This window comes from Arvicola amphibius, chromosome 1, assembly GCF_903992535.2.
Source record: "Arvicola amphibius chromosome 1, mArvAmp1.2, whole genome shotgun sequence".
In the NCBI taxonomy this organism is placed as follows: Eukaryota; Metazoa; Chordata; class Mammalia; order Rodentia; family Cricetidae; genus Arvicola; species Arvicola amphibius.
In genome coordinates this window covers 120,714,001-120,730,198 of record NC_052047.1, presented here as the reverse complement: position 1 = coordinate 120,730,198, position 16,198 = coordinate 120,714,001, and the positions used below count along the sequence as shown (strand labels likewise).

Below are 16,198 nucleotides of genomic sequence, written 5' to 3'. Positions count from 1 at the left end.
CAAGTACTTTTACATGCTGAGCCCTCTCACCAGTCCTTAAGTAGCTTTTTGATGGTTTGGTTTGGTTTGGGTTTTTTTTTTTTTTTTTTTTTTGGATGCTAGAAATGGAACCTAGTCTTCACACGATAAGCAGGCTTTCTGTCAGAGTTATACCACTAGCCCTCTTTTTAAAAAGATTTAAGCCAGGCAGTTGTAGTGCACACCTATAATCCTGGCACTCTAGAGGCAGAGGCAGGCAAATCTCTGAGTTCAGCCCAGCGTGGTCTACAGAGTGAGTTCCAGGACATCCGGAACTATACAAAGAAACATCCATTTCAAACAAAGTCAAAAATGTTAAAGCACATTTGTTGTGGGTGTGAGTGGAGATCACAAGACAGCCTGCCTGAGCCCTGTCTTTACACCGTGTGCATCCCAGAGACTGAATTCGGGTCATCAGGCTTGGTGAGCACCTGTCTGCTAAGCTCTTAACTGGCCCCCTAGCCTATTGAAGATAGAGTCTTACTAAGTTGTTCAGGGTGGCCATAAACTTACAAACCTCTCAGATTCCCAAGTAGCTGAGATTACAGGTTAGCCCCAGGAAACCCAGCTGTAAGTGGCTAGGTTGTGGGTCTGACAAAAGCCACAGATGGGACTGAAAGAGAGGGTTGGGAGGGGGAAGCTAGCAGGGGCATGTGGGCCAGCTTTAGGCTGGCTGTGATGGTGTTAATCCCAGTATTTGGGTAGCAGAGGCAGGAGGATCACCATTTGGAATCTAGCCTGGCCACACAGTCTCCAATATTTAAAACTTTTGGTTTCTGTTTTAGTTTTTGGTGCTGGATTGAACTCACACTAAGAGTATACTCCACCCCAACCCCAAGGAGGTTCTCTGAAGAAATTTAACATTTATTAAGTATCTAAGCATGTCACTATGACCAAGTGACAAGTGGGAGGAGAAAGTGACCCCAGAAAAGACATCTGAGGCCTGATTGAGCCTTGGATCCCTTGAAAATGGCTGCCTGGCATGTGACAAAGTTGGTTGGCCCTTGGAAGAGCTGCGACCCTTCTGGAGACTTGAGAGCCTCCTCATTTCCCTCCAAATCCATTTTGCACTTGACTCAGCCAAGTAGGATTTAAGACTTCAAGTCCTTTGCTAATGGGGCCCAGGCTTGAGTGAATCCTGAGAAAGTGTTAGTACTTGCTGTTAGAGCTCCTTGGAACGCTTAGTCTGTGCTGTAACTTAGAATCTGGGTCTGAGAAAATGGAGTCTTGTAGGCTGATTTTTTTTTTTTTTTTGGTTGGGACCCTTGGCTCTCCAATAATGACTCAGAGACTTATTAACTATAAAAGCTCAGCCTATAGTTTAGGTTTGTTTCTAACTAGCTCTTATAACTTAAATTAATTATTGCCATTACATGAAAGGGTGTTGCAAAAAGAAAACCGTTTTAACTGATAAAAGAAAAAAAATACTAATCGTCAGCATTCACTTAAGGATGTTTGTTTGAAAAGCTGAAATGTTTTGAGTAGCATTTAGTTCATCTTAGAGATAACGGCTGCCGACTTCTTGATGCAGGGCTGTTATTTTAAACCAAAGTAAATCATAAAAACATCTTTAAGTTGCAAAAAATGAAACTCTGGAAAAACTGGACTATTGATCCTTATTAAAAGGCAGTGCTGTCGATTAGCTAAGTTGTTGCTCTTAAATTTGAGGCCACAGAGGAAAACCAAGTGTTACCTAGTGTTTTTTCCCATTGTCATCATTTTAGGATTACATTATTTTTGTTGAAAATTACCAGAGTAAAAAACTAATTAGCAAGAAATTAACATCTAATAAATCATAAATTCCCACACTGAGTGCTGTGCACCTCCCTGCTCAGGACTCTGAAGCTGTCTTGTTGTATCCCTGTGTGTGTCTCCGCATAACCACGGCCACATCTTTATACATCTAACACGGTCTTGCCATGCTTGAGGAGCCCAGGCTGATCTCTCAAAGTCACTGTGGACTGCTTCAGCCTCTAGAGTGATGGGATTACAGCCAGAGGATGCTGTGCCTGGCTTTGTCTTGTCATTGTTGGATTCTATTTCTCTCCCTCACCAGAAACAAACTTTCATTACTAGAAGTAAGCCTTTTTTTGGCAGGACCCCCCGCCCCAAGCTTGATCTGATTTCCATCAGCCCATTGGAGACTAGATTCTGATACTCCTCGCTCAGCGCTTTCTAACCAGCTCACCAGACCCTCCTCATCGGAGAGTATTACTACGCTTCCTTTCCGTTTCATATACCAGCATTTGAAACATGGCCGGAGGCTGGGGATGTAGCTCAGTTGGTAGAGAGCTTGCCCAGCATGCAGGAAAGCCTGGCTTCAATCCCAGCATTGCATAAACAGGCACGGGGGTGCATACCTGTAATCCCAGTACTCAAAGGGTGGAGCGGAAGGATCAGAAGCGCAAAAGCATTCTCAGCTACATAATGTCGAGGGCCAGCTGGAGAAATGTGAGACCTGTGTATCGTCAATTCACAAGTAAACAGCAGCACCAAGCAGCCCACAGTAGACAGTAGTGAAGGTTGCCGGCACTGTGAGAGAGTGGGCAACCCACCTCTGAACACACTCTTCCTGTCAGTCAAGCTCTCCAATGTGTGAGTCTCTGAAATCTGGCCTGATGGTTTTGATTGGTTCCTCAAGAAAGGCCATGACTTGTGATAACTTGTGATTGTGCTGAAGAAACAATGTGCCCAGAACAAAGGCCATCAGAGTTGGGATCCGGGTTCTCTACCTCAGGTAAACTCCTGACTCCCACCTCCAGTACAGGAGCCACCATCTCTGCCACACATCCAGAGAAGCCAGGAGGCAGGGGCTTTTGACTCTGAAATCTAATCTTTCTTCTACAGCTCTCAGGTTAGACATTTCAAAGCATTTCATTGTCTCATTTGATTCCCAGACAAATTTCAAAGCATTTATTCTCATTTGATTCCCAGACAAGCCAGACCCAGGGGGTTCTGTTTTTGTTTTTGGTTTTTTTGTTTGTTTGTTTGTTTTTCGAGACGGTTTCATTGTAGTTTTAGAGCCTGTCCTGGAACTAATTCTTGTAGACCAGGCTGACCTTGAACTCACAGAGATCCGCCTGCCTCTGCCTCCCGAGTGCTGGGATTAAAGATGTGCGCCACCATCACCCAGCATATTACTATTTTCTAAGGTGAGGGATTGGAAGAGGCTGAGGAAGAGTAAAGAACTTGCTGAAGGTCACTGAGTTATGAGTGACAAATAGGACCCCAGAAATCTAGGCTTCCAACTCCATTGTTTTCTTCTTTTTGCCACAACCCACTAATGCTGGTTGAAAATGAGTAGAACCAAGGAGATGGATTCCCAAAACCCACAGAAAAGCTGGGTGGGTGTGGTGGCCTACTAGCAATCCTAGAAAGGAAGTCCCCATGGCAAGCCAGCTGATTAGACAAGCCAAAGGGGTGAGCTCCAGATCTGGGGAGAGACCCTGACCCCAATATATAAGTGATGGGGAGGAAACACTTGATGTCAACTTCCAGTTTCTACTTGAACGCACAGCACACACGTGCATATGTACTCCCGCTCATACTTGTGCCCACTCACATGTGAACATACATAAACACATGACACACATATGCAAAAAACATGAGTGTTAAGTATATGAAGAAAATAAGAGCTAGCCGAAGGGATGGCAAAAGAGGTATAGAGATCAGTTATGTGTGTACAATTTGTTCCATGCAGAACTTTTTTGGAGACAGTATGTATTAATGGGTGACCGTACATACAGACACCCAGATGCAGTCCTGTTGGCCTGTGTGTTGTCTCAGTTTTATGAAGCTTAGGGGCTGGGATGCACTGGGTAGGTATTGCCTTCCAGTTCAGCTATTTATGGTGTATATGACCCTGGCCAGTGGCACAGCTCCTGGACTTCTTCTGTAAGGTGGGGTTAATTCCTGCTTCATAAAGCCAGTGAGTTAAAGTGCTTCCATCAGGGACAGCACAATAATCAAAGCGCTGGCAGTTACTCCTGCACCATTGCCTGTGGCAATGCCCTGATATGTCAACAGTAGGAAAATACAAAGCCCTGTCAATATTCGACCAGCTTCACACTAGGAAAGGTATCGCAGATGCCTTCTGCCATCCCAGCGTTCACAAGGTTGGAGATGTGGCTCAGTTGGTACAGTACTTGCAAGGCGTGCAGGAAGCCCCGTGTTCAACCCCAACAGTGCACGAACCAGGCATGGTGGTGTGTACCTGCGCCCCTAGCACTCAGGAGGGGGAGTAGGAAGCTTTGCTGAAAACGGAGAAGACAGGGTGACTTCACTGCCCTAAGAAAGGGCAGGAGATAGGAAGAGAGCAGACTGATGCCTGATCTCCCCTTAGCTGGAGATGAGCGCAAGGGACACATGTCTGAACTGCAAGGGTAAATACAGAGTTCTGAATACATCTTCAGATAGTGTTCAAGGGCTGCTAGGCCGCTCAGTGGCTGTATACTTGGCCAGCATACAGGAGGCTCTGGATCCATTGCTCAACATTAGCAATAAACTAAATAAAAATTTCAGTCAGTACAATCTTGTACTATCAAAAATAACAAGAGGAGAGGGTTTATTCTCCCCGGATACCGCCTCTCTCTTCCTGTCCCTTCCCAGCTTGCACCCAGAATCCTCCCCCCCTCCCCCTGCCTCATCCTCCCATCTTTGGGGCCACAAAATCCCACAGCTCACCCTGTTTGGGCTCTGGGGACCTGGAATTGAGTGCACCCAGGCCGGTGGGAGGTCCCCTCCTTCATTTGACTGCCCGGGGCAAGGTAGGCCTTTGTCTGAGAGCTGCTTGGCCTGCAAGGGGACCTGACAGTCTGCCAGAGGATCCATCATTCTTTGGGACACTGCAGTCCTGATGACTTCTGGAGATGCACTTTCATACCTCGCTGACCTCTCAACACAGTAGCACCAGTGATATTTTCTTAGTTGTTCTCAGGTGTCCTGCTCCAGTTCTAAGGCCATCCACCCAAAGGGGTCAGACTCTGGCCTCCAGGCAGGTCTGAGGATTCCTGCGGAGGGGTGTGGGCTCCTTCAGATTGTGCTGCCAGGTTCGCTGTGTGGTATTTCATCCCGCCCTGCCCCCACCTTGGCCCTTTTGTCTGGGCTGCGACCCTGGGCTGCCTGGAATCCCTGATCCTGTGCACTGACATTCCATCTGAACTGGTGAGTGAATGCGGACCCTGGGGCAACCTGCCCTGGAAGAGAGCACAGACCCCCTACCCCCACTTCCCTCTGCAGGCTTGTGTCTGTTTCTCCCATCCCTGTGTCTCCCAAGCTTTCCCTAGTGTTCTCAGGTGTCCTGCTCCTGTTCTAAGGCCATCCACCCAAAGGGGTCAGACTCTGGCCTCCAGGCAGGTCTGAGGATTCCTGCAGAGGGGTGCGGGCTCCTTCAGATTGTGCTGCCAGGTTCGCTGTGTGGTATTCCATCCCGCCCTGCCCCCACCTTGGCCCTTTTGTCTGGGCTGCGACCCTGGGCTGCCTGGAATCCCTGATCCTATGCACTGACATTCCATCTGAACTGGTGAGTGAATGCGGACCCTGGGGCAACCTGCCCTGGAAGAGAGCATAGACCCCCTACCCCCACTTCCCTCTGCAGGCTTGTGTCTGTTTCTCCCATCCCTGTGTCTCCCAAGCTTTCCCTAGTGTTCTCAGGTGTCCTGCTCCAGTTCTAAGGCCATCCACCCAAAGGGGTCAGACTCTGGCCTCCAGGCAGGTCTGAGGATTCCTGCGGAGGGGTGCGGGCTCCTTCAGATTGTGCTGCCAGGTTTGCTGTGTGGTATTCCACCAGTTCAGTTCCACCTGAACTGGTGTCCTGCTCCTGTTCTAAGGCCATCCACCCAGAGGAATCAGACTCTGGCCTCCAGGAAGGTCTGGGGATTCCTGCAAGGGAGTGCGGGCTTCTTCAGATTGTGACGCAAGGAATAGGTCCTCCTCTGACACTGGGGAGATCCAACCAGTTTCAGTCACAGCAAAGATTGGTCTAGGACACCAAACGCCTCCGGGCTCCTTTTGAAGGAAGAGATGGGCAGGCGCCAATGCAGGAGCTCCTCCAACAACATGAAAGGCAACATGACATCACCACAATCCAGACATCCCGAAACAACAAGAATTGAACACCCTACCCCAGAAGATATAGAAGAATCCGACCTTAAACAGTACTTTATGAAAATAATAGAGGACCTTAAACAGGAGGTAAAAAACTGCCATAAAGAAATGGAGATGACAAACAAAAAGGTAGACGAAATAAATAAATCTCTCAAAGATACCCAAGAAAAACAAGAAAAACAAGAAAAAGCAATCAAACAGGTAAGGGAAACAGTACAAGACCTGATAAATGAAATGGAGGTATTGAAGAAAACACAATCTGAGGGACGACTGGAAATGGAAACTCTGAGTAAACGAACAGAAACTTCAGAGACAAGTATTTCCAACCGAATACAAGAGATGGAAGAAAGAATCTCGGACTCTGAAGATACTATAGAGGAAATAAACTCACAGATTAAAGAACTAAACAAATCTAACAAATTCTTAACACAAAACATTCAGGAAATCTGGGACACCATGAAAAGACCAAACCTAAGAATAATTGGGGTAGAAGAAGGAGAAGAATTACAACTCAAAGGCCCAGAAAACATATTCAACAAAATTATAGAAGAAAACTTCCCCAACCTAAAGAAGGATTTTCCTATGAAGGTACAAGAAGCCTACAGAACACCAAATAGACTGGATCAAAAGAAAGCATCCCCACGCCATATAATAATCAAAACACAAAACATACAGAATAAAGAACAGATATTAAGAGCTGCAAAGGAAAAAGGTCAAATAACATATAAAGGGAAACCTATCAGAATTACACCTGATTTCTCAATGGAAACCATGAAAGCCAGAAGAGCTTGGATAGATGTGCTACAGACACTAAGGGAACATGGATGCAAGCCTAGACTACTATACCCAGCAAAGCTTGCATTCACCATTGATGGAGAAAACAAGATATTCCAGGACAAAAACAGATTTAAACAATACGCAGCCACAAATCCAGCCTTGCAGAAAGTAATAGAAGGAAAATCACAAACCAAGGAGTCCAACAACACCCACAATAACTCAGGCATCTAGCGACCCTTCACCAGCACAACTAGAAGAAGGGAAACACACAAACTCTACTACTAAAAATGACTGAAGTTAACAACCACTGGTCATTAATATCACTTAATATCAATGGACTCAATTCACCTATAAAAAGGCACAGGCTAAGAGACTGGATACGAAAACAGAATCCAACATTTTGCTGTTTACAAGAAACACACCTCAACCACAAAGACAGACACCTACTCAGAGTAAAGGGTTGGGAAAAGGTTTATCAAGCAAATGGCCCTAAGAAACAAGCGGGTGTGGCCATACTAATTTCCAACAAAATTGACTTCAAACTAAAATCAATCAGAAGAGATGGAAAGGGACACTTTATACTCATAACAGGAAAAATCCATCAGAATGAAGTCTCAATCCTGAATATCTATGCCCCTAATATAAAAGCTCCCACTTATGTAAAAGAAACACTTCTAGAACTCAAGGCAGCCATCAAACCACACACACTAATAGTTGGATACTTCAACACTCCTCTCTCACCAATGGACAGGTCAATCAGACAGAAACCTAACAGAGAATTGAAAGACTTAATGGAGGTAATGAACCAAATGGACTTAACAGACATCTATAGAACATTCCACCCAAATAGGAAAGAATATACCTTCTTCTCTGCAGCTCATGGAACCTTTTCGAAAATTGACCATATATTTGGTAACAAAGCAAACTTCCACAGTTACAAAAAAATATTAGTAACCACCTGTGTCTTATCGGATCACCATGGATTAAAATTAGAATTCAACAACAATGCTACCCCCAGAAAGCCCACAAACTCATGGAAACTGAACAGTCAACTACTGACCCACACCTGGGTCAAGGAAGAAATAAAGAAAGAAATTAAAGTCTTTCTTGAATTTAATGAAAACAAAGACACAACATACTCAAACCTATGGGACACAATGAAAGCAGTGCTAAGAGGAAAGTTCATAGCACTAAGTGCCCACTTAAAGAAAACGGAGAAAGCACTCATTGGTGACTTAACAGCACACCTGAAAGCTCTGGAAAAAAAAGAAGCAGACTCACCTAGGAGAAGTAGAAGACTGGAAATAATCAAACTGAGGGCAGAAATCAACAAAATAGAAACACAGAAAACAATCCAAAGAATCAATGAAACAAGAAGCTGGTTCTTGGAGAAAATCAACAAGATTGACAAACCCTTAGCCAAACTAATCAAACGGCAGAGGGAGAACACGCAAATTAACAAGATCAGAAATGAAAAGGGGGACATAACCACAGACACAGAGGAAATTCAGAGAATCATTAGATCTTACTACAAAAGCCTGTATGCCACAAAATTGGAAAATGTAAAAGAAATGGACAGTTTTTTAGATAAATACCATATACCAAAGTTAAACCAGGACCAGGTAAATGCTCTAAATCGTCCTGTTAGTCGCGAAGAATTAGAAACTGTTATCAGAAACCTCCCTACCAAAAAGAGCCCAGGACCAGATGGTTTCAATGCGGAGTTCTACCAGAACTTCCAAGAAGACCTAATGCCTATACTCCTTAAGGTATTTCATAATATAGAAACACAAGAGTCACTGCCAAATTCCTTCTATGAAGCTACAGTTACCCTGATACCTAAACCACACAAAGACTCAACCAAGAAAGAGAATTACAGGCCAATCTCACTCATGAACATTGACGCAAAAATTCTCAATAAAATACTGGCAAACCGAATCCAAGAACACATTAGAAAAATTATCCACTACGATCAAGTAGGCTTCATCCCAGAGATGCAGGGCTGGTTCAACATACGAAAATCTATCAATGTAATCCATCATATAAATAAACTGAAGGAAAAAAACCATATGGTCATCTCATTAGATGCTGAAAAAGCATTTGACAAAATTCAGCACCCTTTTATGATAAAAGTTTTGGAGAGATTAGGGATACAAGGGTCATTCCTAAATATAATAAAAGCTATTTACAGCAAGCCGACAGCTAACATCAAATTAAACGGAGAGAAACTCAAGGCTATCCCACTAAATTCAGGAACACGACAAGGCTGTCCACTCTCTCCTTATCTCTTCAATATAGTGCTTGAAGTTCTAGCAATAGCAATAAGACAACATAAGGGAATCAAGGGGATTCAATTTGGAAAGGAAGAAGTTAAACTTTCATTATTTGCAGATGATATGATAGTATACATAAGCGACCCCAAAAACTCCACCAAAGAACTCCTACAGCTGATAAACTCCTTCAGTAACGTGGCAGGTTACAAGATCAACTCCAAAAAATCAGTCGCCCTCCTATACACAAAGGATAAGGAAGCAGAGAGGGAAATCAGAGAAGTATCACCTTTCACAATAGCCACAAATAGCATAAGATATCTGGAGTATCTCTAACCAAGGAAGTGAAGGATTTATTTGACAAGAACTTTAAGTCTTTGAAGAAAGAAAATGAAGAGGATACCAGAAAATGGAAGGATCTCCCCTGCTCGTGGATTGGGAGGATCAACATAGTAAAAATGGCAATTCTACCAAAAGCAATCTATAGATTCAATGCAATCCCAATCAAGGTCCCATTAAAATTCTTCACAGAGATTGAGAGGACAATAATCAACTTTATATGGAAAAACAAGAAACCCAGGATAGCCAAAAAAATCTTATACAATAAAGGTACTTCTGGAGGCATTACCATCCCTGACTTCAAACTCTATTACAAAGCTACAGTATTGAAAACAGCTTGGTATTGGCATAAAAACAGAGAAGTTGACCAATGGAATCGTATAGAAGACCCGGATCTTAAACCACAAACCTACGAACACCTGATTTTTGATAAAGGAGCCAAAAGTACACAATGGAAGAAAGAGGGCATCTTCAACAAATGGTGCTGGCATAACTGGATGTCAACCTGTAGAAGAATGAAAGTAGATCCATATCTATCACCATACACAAAACTCAAGTCCAAATGGATTAAAGACCTCAATATTAATCTGAACACATTGAGCTTGATAGAGGAGAAAGTGGGAAGTACTCTACAACAAATGGGCACAGGGAACCGTTTCCTGCGCATAACCCCAGCTGCACAGACATTAAGGGCAACATTGAATAAATGGGACCTCCTGAAGTTGAGCAGCTTCTGTAAAGCAAAGGACATTGTCACTAAGACACAAAGGCAGCCTACTGACTGGGAAAAGATCTTCACCAACCCTGCAACTGACAAAGGTCTGATCTCTAAAATATATAAGGAACTCAAGAGACTAGACGGTAAAATGCCAATTAACCCAATTAAAAAATGGGGCGCTGAACTGAACAGAGAATTCTCAACAGAAGAAGTTCGAATGGCCAAAAGACACTTAAGGTCATGCTCAACCTCCCTAGCTATCAGGGAAATGCAAATCAAAACAACTTTGAGATATCATCTTACACCTGTCAGATTGGCTAAAATCCAAAACACCAATAATAACCTTTGCTGGAGAGGTTGTGGGGTAAGGGGTACACTCATCCATTGCTGGTGGGAATGCACACTTGTGCAACCACTTTGGAAAGCAGTGTGGCGGTTTCTCAGGAAATTCGGGATCAACCTACCCCAGGACCCAGCAATTCCACTATTGGGAATCTACCCAAGAGATGCCCAATCATACAACAAAAGCATATGCTCATCTATGTTCATAGCAGCATTATTTGTAATAGCCAGATCCTGGAAACAACCTAGATGCCCTTCAGTGGAAGAATGGATGAAGAAACTGTGGAATATATACATGCTAGAATACTACTCAGCGGTAAAAAAACAATAACATCTTGAATTTTGCAGGCAAATGGATGGAAATAGAAAACACTATTCTGAGTGAGGTAACCCAGACCCAAAAAGATGAACATGGGATGTACTCACTCATAATCGGTTTCTAGCCATAATTAAAGGACATCGAGCCTATAAATTTGGGATCCTTGAGAAGATAATAAGAAGGTGAACTCCCCAAAAAAGATATAGTAATCCTCCTGGATATTGGAAGTAGACACGATCGCCAGGCAAAATTGGGAACTTGAGGGTTGGGCGAGACTGGGCCAAGGGAAGATGGGGAGAGAAAAGTGTGAAGGGGAGAATGGGGGGAGCTCGGAGGAATGGGGTGCTTGGGATATAGGAAGGGTGGATATGGGAGCAGGGAAGCATATATCTTAATTTAAGGAGCTACCTGAGGGTTGTCAAGAGACTTGACCCTAGAGGGGTTCCCAGGTTTCCAGGGAGACGCCCCCAGTTAGTTCCTTGGGCAGCTGAGGAGAGGGAGCCTGAAAAGGCCAGTTCCTATAGCCATACTGATGAATTTCTTGCATATCACCATAGAACCTCCACCTGATGATAAATGAAGAAAATGACAGAGCCCCACATTGGAGCACCGGACTGAGCTCCCAAGGTCCTGATGAGGAGCAGAAGGAGAGAGAACATGAGAAAGAAAGTCAGGACCGTGAGGGGTGCGTTCACTCATGGAGACGGTGGGACAGAACTAATGGGAGATCACCAACTCCAGTTGGAATGGGACTGATGGATCATGCGACCAAACCCGTCTCTCTGAATGTGGCCAACAGCGGGGGCTGACTGAGAAGCAAAGGACAATGGCGCTGGGTTCTGATTCTTCTGCATGGACGGGCTCTGTGGGAGCCTTCTCAGCTTGGTCGATCACCTTCCTGGACCTGGGGGGAGTTGGGAGGACCTTGGACTTAGCATAGAGTGGGGAACCCTGATGGCTCCTTGGCCTTGAGAGGGAGGGAGGGGAGGTATGGGTGGAGGGAAGGGGAGGGAAGGAGGAGAAGGAGGGGAGGAAAGGGGGAGGAGGAGCAGAGGGAGGGGGGAGGAGGAGGGAAGGAGATGGAAATTTTTAAATATAAAAAAAAAAAACCATGAGGAAAAAAAAAGAAAAAAAAAAGAAAAAAGAAATTGAAAAAAAAATAACAAGAAAAAAAAATACTTTTTTTAACCCGATATGGAATGTTTTCCCAAAATAGATTTATATTTATATCATCAGTTAGTTCTCAACAGAGGGGCTAAGATAGAAAATTCAACAGAAAAACATCTGACCGGAGTTAATAGCTGGAATCTATAAAGAACTGCAAAAACGCACACACTAAAATCCATTAGCCAGTAAATGACTAATGGATTGAATGAACGGCCCTCAAAAGGAGAAATACAAATAAGTATTTGAAAAACAAAAGTTCATCATCCTTCACCATCGGGGAAGTGCAAACTAAAACTGCCTTGAGATTCCATTTCACCCATCAGCATAGCTATCATCAAAAACCAAATGACAAGTGTTGGCAAGGATGTGGGGATGTGGGGAGCCAATGCTGTCCTCAGTTCTGTCCCTCACTAGCAATGAGACTGCGGGCAAATCAGAACCCGAGTGTGAGTTATCACAAGCCAAATGGGAGTCACACAATTTGTGTCGTTCTCCTCCGCCCCCGCATTGTGCCACAGAGATAATGCAATGAGGTCCAAAGGAGTAGTGGAAAGTTTCCTCCAAAACTGGAGTGTAATACTGCTTAAGGAGGGAACAAATAAGGGCGGGGAGTGGGAGGGTTCTAATGGGTTGCTCAGTGTGTGGCCTGAATATGAAGCCCCAGCGAGGACTGCAAACTCCAGGATCCCACCCCCAACCTCACAAATTAGCACCGGTGGCATGGGACGCTGTCATACGCTATAGGAATAAGCCGTGCTCTTGTACACAGGTGGGATTGCAAGCAGAGCAAGGGCGCCGGTGCACCCTGTCCCCATCTCTCCATCTCTGTCTCACTTAAATGTCACACAGAAGCTCCGGCTGTGAGAATCCAAGGAGATATTAGTGCCGCCTGCCACCATACTGACACATTTAGTTCTTTTCACGTAGCTCTGAGTTAAAGATTATAAAGACACGGGCAAGTGGTATACTATTTTAGGGTCTCCTTTTAGAGTTGAACTTTACCCTGCATCATTGCCTCTAAGACATGAAGTGGGTGTGTGCTGCGGCCACTAAGAGGTGAGACCCTACAGAGATTCAAAATTAGCTACCCTTTTCCAGCCATAAGCATGAAGCTACCCTTTTCCAGCCGTAAGCATGAAGCTACCCTTTTCCAGCCCTAAGCATGATGCTACCCCTTTCCAGCCCTAAGCATGATGCTACCCCTTTCCAGCCCTAAGCATGATGCTACCCTTTTCCAGCCATAAGCCATGGTTCTCCAGCCTTTGGGTGACCATTGGGAAGTGCAATGATTTGGGTAGGTGTTTCCCCACTCCGATACACATTTCAAGGCTTGGTCCTCAGTCTGTGGCACTGTTGGGACATGGTGGCCCTTTAGGAGGTGGGCCTAGTGCAGCCTCCAGTTTTAAGGACAGTTACATGTCTTCAGAATCATTTGACAGATTTGCAAAAACTTCTCATGTACATATTCATGTGCACATGTGGATTCTATGTGTCATCCTAATTTCTCGTTTGACTTGTGAGACTCTGATGACTGTATCGAGCTGACTTTGCTGTAACAGAATGCCATAACAGTCTGAAGCAATTTAGGGAATTATCTATTTTGATTCACAGTCTCAGTCCATCTTGGTAAGGATGACTTCGATAAGACAATGCAGTTTGTGGCAGTGGGAGGGTGTGGCAGATGTTCACATCATGGCTGACCAAGAAGAAGAGTAAAGCAGGAACTTGGGGCCGGGAATATCCTTGAAAGGCTTGACTCTAATCACCTGCTTGCTCCATCAAGGGTCTATCTCCTAAAAGTTCCACAGTCTCCCCAGATACTGTCGCCAGCCAGGGAACAAGCATTCAAAACATGAGTCTGCAGAGGACACTTCAGATCCAAACCATAACAATGACCATGCATACACTCTGCTAGGGACAGGGTCTCATTCTTTTCCTCCACCTCTCTTATATCCAGCCCAGCCCCAAGACTCTCACACTCAATACAGACAAAGTCCAGCCACAAGACCTTTCACTACACGTCAGATGACAAGGGACGTTTCTGGTCCAAAGTCGGAGCAAATGCAAGTCATGCCATTCAGAGATTTTTGCAACCCAAATCAAGGATCACATTTTTATTCATTGTGGACCATTTTTCTGAGCACCAGTTTTTAAACCATTGCCAAGTCTAGGAAGAGAGATTCTTAAAGGCTCATCATGCAGATACATATTTCTTAAAGATAAAAGTGCAATATTTGCAGGCTACCTCTTCCCAGGTGTTTGTGGGATAATCCCAATATTTTAATAGTTTTAATTGGAAAATTTCAAGTACTTTGTTTTGGGAAAAAAATCAGCAATCCTGGTTGGAAGAGAAGTAAGTGTGCCCTCTTTTATAGAGTCATTTGCACTGTGGGTCAGAGTCCTCTGGGCTCAGGCTTAGATTCCACTCCTGAGAAGCTCCCGAGGTCCAGCCGTCAGGGAGGTTGTCCCATTTATTTTTATCGTCTTTCTTATGTTGACTGGCATCTGGCTGCCACAACACACAACCGTCGTCAGGCTTCTGGATTCTCTTCTTGCACTGATCGCCTCAATCGCAGGTCTGGGTTTGACACAGGAAAGAGAAGTTAACGCGCACACACACACACAGTCCCATCTCCTCAAGGGAAAGCTCTCAAGCCTTCCTTCCCGCCTCGTTTTTAAGATTTTAGTCTTTCCCCTTGATCTCCATTATTGACTGTTGATGGTAAATACTATTTAAAAAACCAGTGCAGGGTTGGGGAGGTTGCTGAGTGGTCAGAGTGCTTGTTGTGGAATCATGAGGACCAGCGTTTGGCCCAGGTACAAAGCCAGATGTCCCACACATCCCTGTAAACCCTGATATAATGGGGACAGAGGCAGGGGGATTACTGAAGCTTGCTGGTTTCCAGACTAGCCAAGAAAATTCAAGTTCTAGGTTCGGGGAGAGCTCCTGCCTCAAAGAAATAGGCAGAGCGATAGAGGACCCTCGACTCCCTCTTCTGGCCTCCTTGTACACACACAGGCACATACACAAGCATGCACACACAAAAGTATAAATAACTGGTCTAAAAACGTGAGTAGGCTTATCTGTTTCCTCCCCAGCATCATTCTCTTGGCATCAGCCCCTGACTTGGCAGGCAGAACTGCCCGTTCTCAGTTCCTATGATCTGTATGGTTGTATCATCAGTACCGTAGCTGAAGCATGGGGCTGGGCTACGGCCAAAGCTACCATCACATTTTCACAGTCATAGAAATGGGTTTGTGGGTGAACACACCAGACTGAATGAAGCTGATATGAAAATTCTAGATTCGCTGACTAGATTGAACCTGAGGAGATGGGAGATGTTGGCGATGCTGTTTTGCCATCATGACAAAGTGGCTGTTGGTGTGACATGCTAACATGTGACCTGAAACCGACAGAAACCAGGTTCTAGAGACATCGTGAGCTTCTGCCTTAGACCAGACCAAAAGCAAACTCATCCGAGGTTGGGTTTGCGGCTGAAGAGCAACTGCACACCCTCCCCCTCGGGCTGCGCCACTGCACGACTCTATCTCTGGCAGTTCTGGTACGCACCACGAGCAGCGCTGAGGTCCTCCAAATACAAAGGGTTGTGTTGCTGCAAATGAAGGAAACAGACAGCGGTGTCACTGGAGCGGGGGACGCAAGCGCTGTGAGTGTTGGCACAGCTAGTACAATCTGTGAACCTAGCACCATTTTAAAATGAAGGGGTAATGGAGACCAAGAGCCAGCCACCTAAAAATCCAGCATGTTTAGCTTTTTAGCAATGGATATTGCATTTATTCTACTGATATGTACTGCCTGGGGTGAAAAAGGTACCTGACTTTTGGGGATTTGACATGCGCAATACCGATAGTATTAATTTACACAGAGAGTAAATTATGTTGTCAATGTTTTGAGTTAAGGTAATTTTGCCTTTTACTGGTGTATTCCAGGAGACCAACGGCAATTGGCAAAAAAAAAAAAAATATTTTTATGAGCTTAATTAACAGTATGCTATGGGGGCAGATATACATGTCCTTGGAGTTGAAATCTGTAAAATACTTATAATAAGCAGGACAAGGGCTGTGGTTCAGGAGTAGACCACTTGCCCCACATGCACAAGGCCCTGGTTTCTATCCACAGCA

At 44.6% G+C, this 16,198-nt stretch overlaps 1 protein-coding gene across 2 annotated transcripts in view; it reads right to left on the bottom strand.

Annotated features, from left to right (window-relative positions):
• Window positions 1-14,586: 14,586 nt before the first annotated feature.
• The window catches only part of Tmc5 (transmembrane channel like 5), a 62,988-nt gene continuing 61,376 nt past the window's right edge, over window positions 14,587-16,198 (bottom strand). For both annotated transcript variants that reach the window (XM_038347247.1, XM_038347256.1), the window contains 2 exons: window positions 15,627-15,669; window positions 14,587-14,633 (listed from right to left, as the gene is read on the bottom strand). In XM_038347247.1, coding sequence (XP_038203175.1) covers window positions 14,587-14,633; window positions 15,627-15,669 — 90 coding nt within the window. The remainder of the gene's footprint in view (window positions 14,634-15,626; window positions 15,670-16,198) is intronic.